The 12,925-nt window shown below is 38.4% G+C and overlaps 1 protein-coding gene across 1 annotated transcript; it reads left to right on the top strand.

Annotated features, from left to right (window-relative positions):
- The first annotated feature begins 287 nt into the window (after positions 1–287).
- On the top strand, positions 288–12,130 carry LOC124269141. Its single transcript, XM_046704162.1, has 6 exons — positions 288–360; positions 1,436–1,524; positions 2,172–2,335; positions 9,779–9,874; positions 10,981–11,078; positions 11,305–12,130. The coding sequence occupies exons 3-6, from the start codon at positions 2,293–2,295 to the stop codon at positions 11,491–11,493; spliced, it is 426 nt and encodes a 141-aa protein (XP_046560118.1). The 5' UTR covers positions 288–360; positions 1,436–1,524; positions 2,172–2,292; the 3' UTR covers positions 11,494–12,130.
- The last annotated feature ends 795 nt before the right edge of the window (positions 12,131–12,925 follow it).

Genomic DNA, 12,925 nt, shown 5'->3' with positions numbered 1-12,925 from the left:
GCATGCAAAGCTTTTTAGCAAAACATATATCATTGTAATTTTCATATCACATTAAGTTTCCACAAATCTGTCCATTTTCAGGAGGTCACAGACTATTGTTATTTCACTGACTTGTCACAGTAAAACAGTTGCTCAAATAACCATATATTATGACTACGTGTCTCATTTAAAGTCCACATCGAACGAAAGCTCAAATCAAATCCTTCACATATTTTTCAACTCAGGTATATATGTTTCTCCTGTGATATAACCAGTTACCACAAATGTCGTTTCGTTTCAACACATGTATTATACCAGGTGCACTTGTCGCCTGTTGGGACCATGATGCCTACGCTCTGAACGCCTGAACAAACTGCCAAGGTAAAGACAACTAGTTCAGCTATATAGATCATAGATAATATCAACATTATTGTATTTTGATACCTGGACCTATTTTGTTTCTTTTAATTCTCTGTATTCATTGCTAAACATGCATCATAAACCTCAGTTGCCGGTAGGGACGTGTCTTTTCCATCGTTAGGTGAACTATTGTAATTAATGCCTAAGGGACAAAGTCCTATAATACGAACAGGCACTAATCATATTACACTACAGCATATGATGACTCCACGTACATTTCAATAAGTGAAAAGGTGAAGTTAAGCATTCTCACCCTGGTATCAGATACGATAGGTATAACTAGAGGATCTTTAGTATTTATGGCGTGCGTCGCGTGTCAAGTAAACAGAAGGAAAATATCGTTGATGTGGTGTATTGTTCTGTGTTTAGATATTTGGGTATGCATTGGGTCTGAAGTAAAAACAGAAGAAAAATATCGTTGATGTGCTGTAGTGTTTTGTGTTTAGATATTTCTATATAGATTTGGTCTGGAGTAATAGAAGAAAAATATCGTTGATGTGCTGTAGTGTTTTGTGTTTAGATATTTCTATATAGATGTGGTCTGGAGTAATAGAAGAAAAATATCGTTGATGTGCTGTAGTGTTTTGTGTTTAGATATTTAGGTATGGGTCGGGTCTTTAGTAATTGACGAACAACATCATTGGTGTGATAGTGTGTTCAGCATCTGAAATGTATGATGCAAATGTAGGTGCTGACATACCGCAATGAAGTTATTTCGATATGGGCCGGGTCTGAAGTAAACGGACAAAAATATCGTTGATGTGCAGTAGTGCTTTGTGTTTAGATATTTCGGTATTGTAATTAACGAAAAATATCGATGTCCAGTAGTGTTTTGTGTTAAGATATTTCGATATGGGTCGGGTCTGAAATAAACAGACAAAAATATCGTCGATGCGCCGTAGTGTTTTGTGTTTAGATATTTCTGTATAGTAATTGACGAAAAATATCGTTGATGTGCTTTAGTGGTTTAAACAGACAAAGCTAACATTGGTGTACGTAGTGGTTTGAACGTCTTAAATGTTTCATGTAAATGCAGGTGCAGAGATACAACGGTGAAGTTGTTTGTCTGATCAGAATAAGGAATCCCCATGGAACAAACGAGTGGAAAGGCAAATGGAGTGACCAGTAAGTTTGTTTCGTGTCTAACACCTTTCCTTTATGGAGTATTTTGCAGTTTTTAAACTTTTTGGGGTACATGGTTGCCCAGTCATACAATTCGCGTGGAAATATGCATCCATTTGGCATACCGAGTGTTCCACAAAAGGTTTCCCGTTCGCCGAGGTTATATTTCGTTCCTCATATATCAAGCTGACGCGCAGGATAGAACTGATAAATATTTCAACCCCAAAGTAATTCACCCAATAAATATTTCACAATGGGTTCATCATTTAGATCTATTAATTATAGCAATTCATTGTATAATTACTATTCAAATGTCACTGTATTCACAAATACATCATCCACGAGCATGAGCTTTTGAAAAACTTATATTTAACACGTCAAAACTTTGCATGGGCATTGGAAATCCACTATACGTGGAGTTACGCTGGCTGCATGAACAAATTGAACATGCTGAGGAAATCAAATATTTCAACACCGCTTCGTCACAGTTTTTATTTATTTATTCTCACCATAGTTCAACACACAGTTTGTGAAGAAACCGGGAAAAGAATAAAGGGACAAATGTGACAGAAAACGAATTACATTGTTTCTTTTTAGGACACCAGTAAGGGCTCAAGTTTGATTCGAAGAAATCATCATTTGTTTTGCAGGAGTCCTGAATGGGAGACTTTGGTCAAAGGCAAAAGATTTGAGACGAATTAGAGATGATGGGGAGTTCTGGATGGAACTGTCAGACTTAATGCAAAATTTACGCAAACTACAATTTGTTCCATGACTATTGATTTCGACAAAGATGGACAGTCCGATCCTTTAAGTGAGTAACTCCTGAATACAAGAATGTCTGTCTCTATTTGTAGATGTACGAAGCGTATGGAAATGGGGATCCTGACAAACAGGTTGGTGATGTGTTGTCCTGTACATAGAGCTCAGATCACAAATCAGTTGCAGATAAGCAGGGTTGGGCACGGTGATTCCTTGTATGGGTGACCGTGTTTGGAAGCTTGACTCCTGAGAGTTTCAAGGACTTCAGTCCTGCCCCACAACAAGTAGTGTCACGTTTGGCAAGTGAGTTTGTTCAAAATAGCCTCTGTTCACCCAGCAGGAAATGGGTACCAGTAGGGATAAGTCATGTGACTGTTAATCTTCTGGCACCTAACATGCAGTTTGGGTTATCCAAGGTGATCATGTGTTAGCACCTTGAGCATTCTTATGTGTGGATGTGTGCTCATTATCAATATTCACTATTATTATTATGTTTTACAGATTAAGATGAAAAACGCAGGGTTCGGGTGATCCTGGCACAGTCAGGCTGGTAATGCTCATCATCAGCTCAGGGCCCTTGCCCCTCTACACGCAGCCCAGACAGCGATTGGGACTTCTCCCAGGAAGCGCTGCCTTGTTGAACCCACCAAGAACTTTCCAGAGAATATGTAGACTCCCCAACACTGCAGCCTTCTGCATTACCCAGAGTGTCAGTAGGGCTATGCTCACAGGGGAGACCTCAGGCACTCTCCTGATCTGCGCAAAGAGATCAGGAGGTACCAAACCAAGGACATCGAGAAGAATGGGTAGTCCTGACGATAGTGTACTTGGGATGGAAGCGACACATTTCATTTAGCATGCTTTTCCTGAATCATGCCAATCACGTTGCTGTCAAAAGGGACTGAAAATTCAATGATATAAAGAAATTTAAAAGCATCATTTTCCATGACGCCCTGGACATGTTCATGGACGTACCATGGATGGACCTCGGAGTCACAACCACAGGCATGGCAAATACAATAGAAGCAGCGAGCCATGCCGTCATGTCTTTAAAAATATGATGTTTGTGCCAACAAAGGCCATTCACTGACAAGGTGTTGGACAGTCTCTGTAAATTCATCACACAGATGCCATTTCATGTTTCTTTAGAATCACACGACCGACTCTGGGCCAAAGTGGCGAAGGACTGCACCTGGTTTACTCCTATCGCTGCGCCGTCCAGCAGTGACAAAATCAACAAAATCAACTTCAGATTTCAGATTCTGTCCAACAACCTTGGCACGCTTAAATTACTGTGGAAGTCCTTGCGTTCATCATGAGAGACATGCATCACCAGAGGTTTATCTGATAAATAAATATGTGCAAAAGTACGCAATAAAATTCTATCATGAAGAGCCTCCACATTAATAAAAACAAACTTCCCGAATCGATTGGCATAAACGATTAAGAGAAAACGAGGATGGTGGGCTCTGTTATCAAACATGATACTTCTGGACAGGCGGTCAAAACTCTAGATTTATTATATTATTATATGTAAGTGAGATTGGGATTAATTAAAATCCAGCATATCCATGACGCTGTGTGATATTGAAACCTAAGAAGAAGAGAGTAGAAACTTGCCAGTGTTCCCCAACTGTAATTTCAAGAGACGCGTGACGCCAAGTCTTTTAAGGCTCCACCCCTTGGGCACGACAGAAACGTATGATCGTGATTTCGAGGCTTGGTTCGTCTGATTTTGTTTCTTAGTTTCAAACACCACAGCCGTGCTGGTGGTAAAAGCGAGATCTGCTTCACCTTCCGTCTTTCCTCCCCAATTAAGCTGATGTTCATTTGCAACGTGAATACTGTAATCACATTACTCCGCACTGAATATTGCATGGTAAAGTCAGTTCATTCATAAGGTAACAGAAAAATATCTTGGACAGGGTCGTGGGAAAACCCTAATGCAAACTTATTAGCTGTTAAGTTTCAGTAATATTTTGTTCGATATAGTATTAGTAATATTTTGTTCTGATTTTGTATTATCAAAGAGGGCATTCTGGGTAGGGCTTTTGTTGTCTTGTCTTTTTTCAGCCATTTTTTTTATCGGCCATTGTTTTTATTATGATGCCGCTGGTCTGTTCTTAAAACACCTGTGTGACCTCATTATGTTGATGTGTGTGACCTTATACATGACCTTATAACGCAGGGACAGACACTTCTGGAAGCTATGACCTCATGACACAGGTGCGTGACCTAATTACACAGAAACACAACACCATACACAATAGACATGTGTATTATACAGTAATTATTGTATACAATCATTCTGTATATGTGTAGTTTATACATTAGGTGCAACAACACAAATCTGTAGACATTTCTATCACAAATACATGATTCTTATTTACAAAAATACTGCTTGCCAACTACTTCACGGTTCAGTGAATTTCTATAGATGCATGAAATTTCTATAGATATTGTGTTTGACTGCTCAGGGGTCGCCTCACGAGGCGTGTGCTCACTATGTTGAACGTCTTCACAAGCGGCCACCCTGCTAATTCCTAGGCTGTTATCTATACAATGGAACAGCTCAGTGTGTACAACTCTTTTGTTAGCTAAACTATATTGTAACCAGTTTGTAGCCCGCCTCACTCATTGATAACAACGTATTTATTCAGGGGCATTTCAATAGATGTGAGTTGCCAAGCACTTAAATTGATAAAGACGCCATGCATGGTGAACATGCAGGGTGGCTTCAGTGAATTTGTGTACATGTTTGAACACACAGATTGAATGGGGTGGTGTGTCTTTTTGATTCTCGAATACTGACCATCAAAACTACATACCATTCGCATTTCCCACTCAAAGACGTTACAGAGACGACTTTGTCTCGATGTACGATGGCCTCAGTATAAGAACTATTATTTATGCTTTGCGAGAAAAAGGCATACTAGTCTATACATCTAGTTTAACGTACTTCCTACAAGAGGGATAATGGGGGATTCAACAGGTCATGTTTGTGTCATCTGGTGAAAACAGCTTGTCAATATCTTGGGGTATTATGTTATAACTATTCTACGTGTGAATCCTGGTATATGTCTGACACCTGGTCACATCCCAACTGTCATCTTGAAAGTGTTAAAGTTTGAATGATAAAACATTGCATCCAAGACATTAATATTGAATGCTATTTTCACATTCCTGTATCTAAATAGTTTTGTCTTGCCCATTAATTAGTTGTACAGTATTTAAACCTACCTGGTGCTAATCAATAATCATTTTGATTATAATAACCGATTTAAAGGCCTAGTGGCAGTTGACTGATCAAGGTAGAAGAGCCCCTGTTTTCCATTTACAATACATGGTCCTTAGAGGGGTGGTCTACCTTCAGTTGTTGGAGATCCTCAGTCTTTTTTATATTGTATTGTCCTAATCTGAAATCCTATTTTAGAGATATATGCTAGTTTTATTTCTTGATATTGTGATATTCTAGTTGGCACTCACTCACTCCATTTACAATAATATCAGGTTGCTCTCTATCCTAGATTCTCTCTATCCTGAATCTTTTTACTTTGATTGTTTTAAGAAATCAACACCCGTCACGATATGGCTGAAATATTGCCGATGTGACGTTAAATATTAACTCACTCACTAAGAACTCAACATGTAATTTAACGGTTTATGCAGAGTTGGGTTGTGACCCGTTTTTATTCCACAAGGAGTATTATATGATTAACTACTGGTGTAAGCTTCTTGTGAATGGTAATAGTATTTTATGGGGTTGTTTAGAGTATCTTGTATGAGGAGGTGGAGACTTGTGATGTACAGTATTGGGTATATCCAGTTAAATGTATTTTGACAGGCATTGGATTCAGTGAAATATGGTTACGGCAGGAATTGCCAATAGATTATTTATCAGTTATTAAAAGAAAATAGTGATCCTTACTCAGTTGTACAACTAACAGTTGATTAATGTCAGTCTTTCAACAATAGATATACATCATATGATAAACAAACAAGAAAGGTATGCAAATTTCATGTAATATTTATAAGATCTGTTTCCATCAGTAGACATTAGTATAGGAGCATTCCCAAAATCTACTCTACATCGTTTGTGAATAACAATGTCTCATTCCCCCTCTTCCTCCTCCTGATATATATTATTCGTGTCTTGTACTTACTACCGTATGTCTTCCTTTTGAGACCCAGTTGATTTTGAGAAAGTTGATTTTAGGTTTTAGGTTCTTTGTAAGAAGAAGAAGGCTGTCCTTGTTCTTCTTTTCTCTTTTGTTCTTCCAAGATATTAGGCAATTCAGGATCATACAGTTCCAGCATTCTATCTACAGACAGCATACCTGTTCTTTGACCACCTCTTATAACAGAGTAATAAGGATCAAGTTGACCATTGGCTTGTAACATATTACATCGAATCTATTTTTCTGTATCTTGCACAAACAGATTTCATTTTGTGGAATATTCAAGATGAAAACGGCCACTGCACTGGTCCACAGATAAATGAAGCTGGATTGACCGTGTGCCCTTCTATATAGATTTCCACAGTCTTAATGGAGCTTTGACCTTAACAACATCACTACCAGCATGTTCTGGATCGTAATGGATCTTATTCAAGTACTCTTCCCATGAAGCCATGACTCCAAATTACGAGAAGATTCAAAGACTAAACTATTTACATGAAACAGATCTCAAATGACATTTAATGTTCAATGTTTTATTCAGGTATAAAAAGCAAGGTACAATATTTACAACAACAACCTTTCACGGACGTAACGGTTTTCCCCCAGCCATTTCCAAGGTTGATGAATATCAGGATGAGATACATCTATTCCTATTCCCCATCTGTTACCAAAGGGCTTCGTCGGCTAGCTGCTTTGGATATGATTCAGTCAATACATGTTTCAAGTCACTGTTCTGAGACAATTTAGCCATTAACGCCTTAGTCATAACATGAAGGTTGGCAGTATCCCACACTTTGTGAGTAAAGCCTTTCACACATGTCCCAAGAAGTTTTTGCTTGGCTGGTGCAGTCTCTTGTAAAATACTTGCAAGTGTATGATCACCAAAGCAAATTGTCTTAGACTTCCATCCATAAAACAAATGGTCAGTCACTCCAACATGCATTGTCATTAGGGATACAGAAGATTTTGATAATTGATTTTGATAATCTTCCTGAAAGAGACAGGGAACCATGTCTTTGAGTTCGGGCACAAAGTCTGTCATCACATCACAACAATCCCTCAGTATTCTTTACTGGTCTAGGCACAATAAGATACTCTTGGAAGTAGGTACGACTTTGTCTTTGGTCGTTTCCCATTGTCTGAGATCCACACCATGCTGCTCCAATGTAGCATACATGTTAACCCCCATATGTGCAGAAGAACCTGAGGGACCAGACTTCGTGAGATCTTCTATTTGCTAGAACACACTGGGTAGTTCCAGCCAGTGTTTGCAAGGTGAGTACGATGCCACTTCGAGTAGGATAACTTCTAACACTAAAATACACATCATACTTCCTGATGTGAATATTCAGTACATTATCCCAAGACTTGGCTGTCACGAACACATGTTCACCAAGATCCAGATGACAGCGGAGATCCTGTGACAGGGTCAACGATTTGTCAGTAGGGTCAGAGTCTCAAGACCCAGCCATGTCAAGGTTTCTGTCTCTCCACTTTCTTCAAACTTAAAACTGTATGTCTAGGTAGGGTACACAATAGTTCTGCAACACTGTCAAAGGGGGTTTGAGTTTTTTCAATAATATCAGCCTTCATGTAGTTCGTTATGACTTTAAACTGTACCAGTTTGTTGACCACATTATCTACAAATTGTATAGCTGTCACTAGTCCACAGTGATTCTTCCTGAGAATATCATGGTGAACTGATTCTATTTTCTATGTGCCAACAGAACCGTTAGAGTCAAGAGCTTGGAATTGTTTTCATGGAGGAGACATTCACTTCAAAGATTTAGTTGAGAATGAATTTGTCAAACACTGTTTGGAGACCTTATATTGCCAAACGAGAATCTAAAGAGGTCATCCAGGTGTGTAACTAGATCACATAGGTGTGAGAAACAAAATGATAGACTTATGCTATACCCCCCTGTGTACAACAATCAGCAATATGTCCAATAATTGACATTTTGACCATCGACTTATCCAACATGCATTTGACAAGCAAATTGTTATGTAAATAAAAAGTGTTCCTCTATTCACGGCATGGGTTGCTGTAGATCCTGATATGGGCAGGTGGGTCCACTGCCATCCATACGCTTGCGGTTACTTAACAGATTATGTCGTGAAACATTTGACCAATTATTTCAGACACGTCATCATATATTTCCGACTACCCTAATGCAACGAGGGGTGGTGGGGAAGAAGTGTTGGTAAACGTGTCTGCCCGTCACCATTTCGATTCCCCTCGTGAGCACAATGTGTTAAGTTGATTCCTGGTTTTCCCCAATAATTTTGCAATATTGATATAAGCGGCATAAAACTTAACTCGCTCACACAACCAGCTCCATGAAGATTGCAGGTTTGGTTAAACGGTCATTTGGATTATGTGATTAAACTGGGTCATTTCGTTTTTTGTGTGTAATTGTATCCCATTGGCGTGGATAAGTGTTCAGACTGACTGACTGAGTTTAGTTTTATGCCACTTTTAGCAATATTCCAGCAACATTACGGCGGGGGGACACAAGAAATGGGCTTCACACATTGTGCCCATGTTGGGATTCGAACCCGGGTCTTCGGTGTGACGAGCCAACGCTTTAACCATTAGGCTACCCCACCGCCCCATAAGTGTTCAGAACATAAATCACTAGATTGTCTCATCGTGTGTATATATTTCACTTTCTAAGATAAGAAAACACTTTTGGAATGACCTACAATTCCATCTGGTCAATTATATTGCCTAATACTGTACGATGTATCAATTTCATACTTTCATATAAATACGAAACTCTAAGAGGCTGCACAGCTGCAAAGAAAATATATTCCCACATTCGAGGGGTGGTGGGGTAGTCTAGTGGTTAAAGCATTTGCTCGTCACCCCTAAGGCCTGTGTCCGATTCTTCACATGGGTACAATGTGTGAGCCCCATTTCTGGTGTTCTGTGATATTGCTGGAATATTGCTTAAAGCGGCGTTAAACAATACTCACTCACTCACTCCTACAGTTGTGCGATTTCGTTACTATAAGCTCCCCAAATCAGATGTTTTGAGTGGGTAATTTGGCTTAACGGCGTCATCGTTGCTCAGAATGACCGTGACAGCGTGGATCTTTGTTCACAATATCTATAACTTGATTGATTCGATCATTTAGAAACCGCCGTCACATATTGGTAAACAATCAATAAAACAACGTTTTTTAATGATTTAGTACAATACGTGTATGACTAGAAGTCAAAGGCAGCAGAGTCGCGCAGGTTAGAATCCTCTTTGAGTTGTTTTCGTGTTTAAAAGTGCCAGATTTATCAAACCTTTCTTCCTTTTTGTCAGACTATGTGCTCAGGATATTTGGAGAGTGGGGAACGGAGGTGAAAGTCAAGATCCCAAAGATCTGCAAGAAGCCGGAGTTTTCCGACAAGTATAGAGGTTGTAGTGTTAATTAATTCTCTTACTGTGATATCATTGTTATGTGTCAAAGTCTCAACAAACGATAAATGTTTTATGCAATGTTTTGTTTTTGGACGGTTCATAAAGACACAAGGAGCTCGTGCCAATTATGTTAAGGACAGAATATGTAAAACAATAACATTCGTGGCACTGAGCGTTTTCGACAAGTTGACATTTTTTATACATAAAGCTTCGTTCCGGACGTGACGTCACAGTTTCCATCACCCACAGGCAGAATCTCGCATGTGACCTTGAACTCAGCCACAAATCAATGTCACTCTTCTAACTGAGGAATTATCATAGATTTACATTCAAAGTATCGGTCTTGTTCGAGGGAAATCCCAATACATTTTGCCCTGAGTACTTCTTGCTGGAACTGTTTTCTTCAGTATAATAACATAGGGAGACGAGCCCAACTTTTACCATGTGTTTCCATTTGTATCTCAGAGATAGGAAGACGAAAGAATGGTTTCAGGTCGAACTGTTTAAGAAACTGTTTTTGGCTGGCACCATTATATATGTAGACGCAGTTACACTTCCATGTATGTATGTATGTATGTATGTATGTATGTATGTATGTATGTATGTATGTATGTATGTATGTATGTATGTATGTATGTATGTATGTATGTATGTATGTATGTATGTATGTATGTATGTATGTATGTATGTATGTGTGTATGCGTGTGTGTGTGTGTGTGTGTGTGGATGGATGATGGATGGATGGATGGATGGATGCATGCATGCATGTATATAATGTTCTGGCATAATAGTTTTTTATTTTTATATTTTATAAAAACATCTTTTGAAGAATATGTCCAGAAATAGTTTTGTCTGTGTTGTTACAGGATATTCTTGGTTACCGCGTTTCAATAGCATTTAATTTTCCAACAGTAGGGAAATATTTTAAGAGACTAAAAAGTTGTGTTGATGAAAGTGTGTTTGATACACAACTGCGAAACCTTAAAAAAATTTATGAACATGTTATGTGTTGGGAAATTATTTCTAATACCTAATTGGGGATAATCGTTAGATAATCGAGGATGGGTAACTGTTTCTCTGACCCTGAACGTCTATACTGTCAGGCCTCACACCGGAAGGAACTGTCCCTGTCGTAGTTCAAGTCATACAGGATGAACTCCGGCACGACAACTTCAGCAACATCGGCTGTGACGTATTAACCGTGAGTGAGAAGAGCTCTGGTCCTTTAAAACGAAGTAGGGTGACGAGGTTTCGTTAATGCTTCAGTAGCTAACCATCGTCCGCTTGTTGTGCAGAGTAAAACTCAAGTCTGATCAGTTTATATTTCACACTTAATGATCATTAACTGTTTGTATTACAGGAAATGTTCATGCAACACACATGATGTTAAAGTTTATTTCATTGTCAAAAACATCGCTCCATTGCAGGGGGATGGTCGTACACCTATTCAAGACATTGAGGGAAAGCCACAACACTCTGTTGAACTCCAGCGTGTGTTCCGCTACATCCTGTCACCTGGGACGTACATTCTGCGTCCTTCCAGAGAACGTGGAACCAGCAGGGAGTTCCTTGTACGGATCTTCTCACCCTGTCCAATCTATGAAGACAAGTATTAAGTGTCAATGAGTACATCACTAGTACTCAAGTAGTGATGGACTGTACACCGAAGTGTCACTACATTTCAGAGGAGAATTGGTCATTTATAGTATATGACGTATCAAATTAGTTTCGTTAACATAGGAGATATAATTTCATTGTCCAAGTTGGCTACGGTGATAGCACGACATGTCATACTTCATATAATTTGAAGTGTTTCAAGAGACAAGGCACCAGGGGCCGATACCGAGCACTTACTTCTATGTATTTTACTTCTATTAAACACACTTCTCAATATTTGTGTTAGAAATGTTCAGCCTGTGGTTTCTTATCTTGTCTATTGTTGGCCATCAGTTAATTGAAAACATTCCTAAACATTGATCACAACCTATTGTCAAGAACATTCCTCAAAATGCCTTCAATGAAATGATAATGATTACTTTAGAGAGGAAGTTAACTCTAAAATGGAATATATAATTCGTTCATTATAATTTCTATTACAGTTTATATCACTTGTTAAGCTCACAAAAATGTCATCACCCTGATCGCCTTTGGCATAAATCGGGTCAGTTACATCCCAGATTAAATATTCTTAAAGGACATTATATCCACATTCACCACTAATTTCCTTTAAGAATATAACGTTACCCTTGGTAGCCCCAAACACCAGTACTCAGTATTGTCAATTGACTGTCAAAAATATATAATTAAAAAAATATAAAAGATGCTGTCTTCGTGGTCACACTCGGTGACAGGTAATATATAAAGGCTACCACTGTTAAAACAATGGCAGTGTAAATTCATTACCCGTTAGAATCAGTGGTATGTGAGTCCTGAAAATGAACATGAAATATGTTGGGAAAACTATAAGATGCTATACGAAAACATTATAACCATCAACCCTTGTGGGTCGGTTTGAAAACTATTGACAAATGCATTACCCTCATTGTGATAGTGTGCCTCTCATAATTATTGACTATATTATTTCCAATAACATGCATAAAATGTTATGCTTATAGCAGTGCGAATTAAACCATTTGGATGAAATATATTTCGAATGAATTTGATCAATTAAATACAAGCTGTTCAATTTCAGTGGTTTATAGTTGTGTATCTCTCGATGATTAAAATGATTTTTTTTATTTCTTGTAAACTGACACATAAATGACATTTTACAATTTTAAGTTGGCATTGGTCTCTGCGAATGGCTGGCATATGTCTGTGAATATCATTAGTTTCTTGAAGTGTCCTCTTTCCCAATGATTGATGTTTGATGGGATATTTTACTTTGTGTGTTTAGGATGGGCAGGGTTTTATAATTATTATCTTGGTTATTTGCTTTTTAGTTGTAAGCATATAAGCATGCATATATAGTTGCTCAATTCTGGACTTCTAGTTCAAACTCGACTTTCAAACGTATATTCAGAGAATAAATCAATAATGTTCATGAAA

The sequence above is a fragment of the Haliotis rubra genome, unplaced genomic scaffold, assembly GCF_003918875.1.
Source record: "Haliotis rubra isolate DU_JTF1 unplaced genomic scaffold, ASM391887v1 Scf1423, whole genome shotgun sequence".
Lineage (NCBI taxonomy): Eukaryota > Metazoa > Mollusca > Gastropoda > Lepetellida > Haliotidae > Haliotis > Haliotis rubra.
The sequence above is the reverse complement of the archived record's forward strand: the minus strand, read 5'-3'. Positions and strand labels throughout refer to the sequence as shown.

Coding starts and splice junctions, on each gene's coding strand:
- LOC124269141 (XM_046704162.1), top strand. CDS start 2,293: ATGACTATTGATTTCGACAAAGATGGACAGTCCGATCCTTTAA. Junction 2,336..9,778: donor TGGACAGTCCGATCCTTTAA/GTGAGTAACTCC, acceptor CCTTTTTGTCAG/ACTATGTGCTCAGGATATTT. Junction 9,875..10,980: donor GTTTTCCGACAAGTATAGAG/GTTGTAGTGTTA, acceptor CTATACTGTCAG/GCCTCACACCGGAAGGAACT.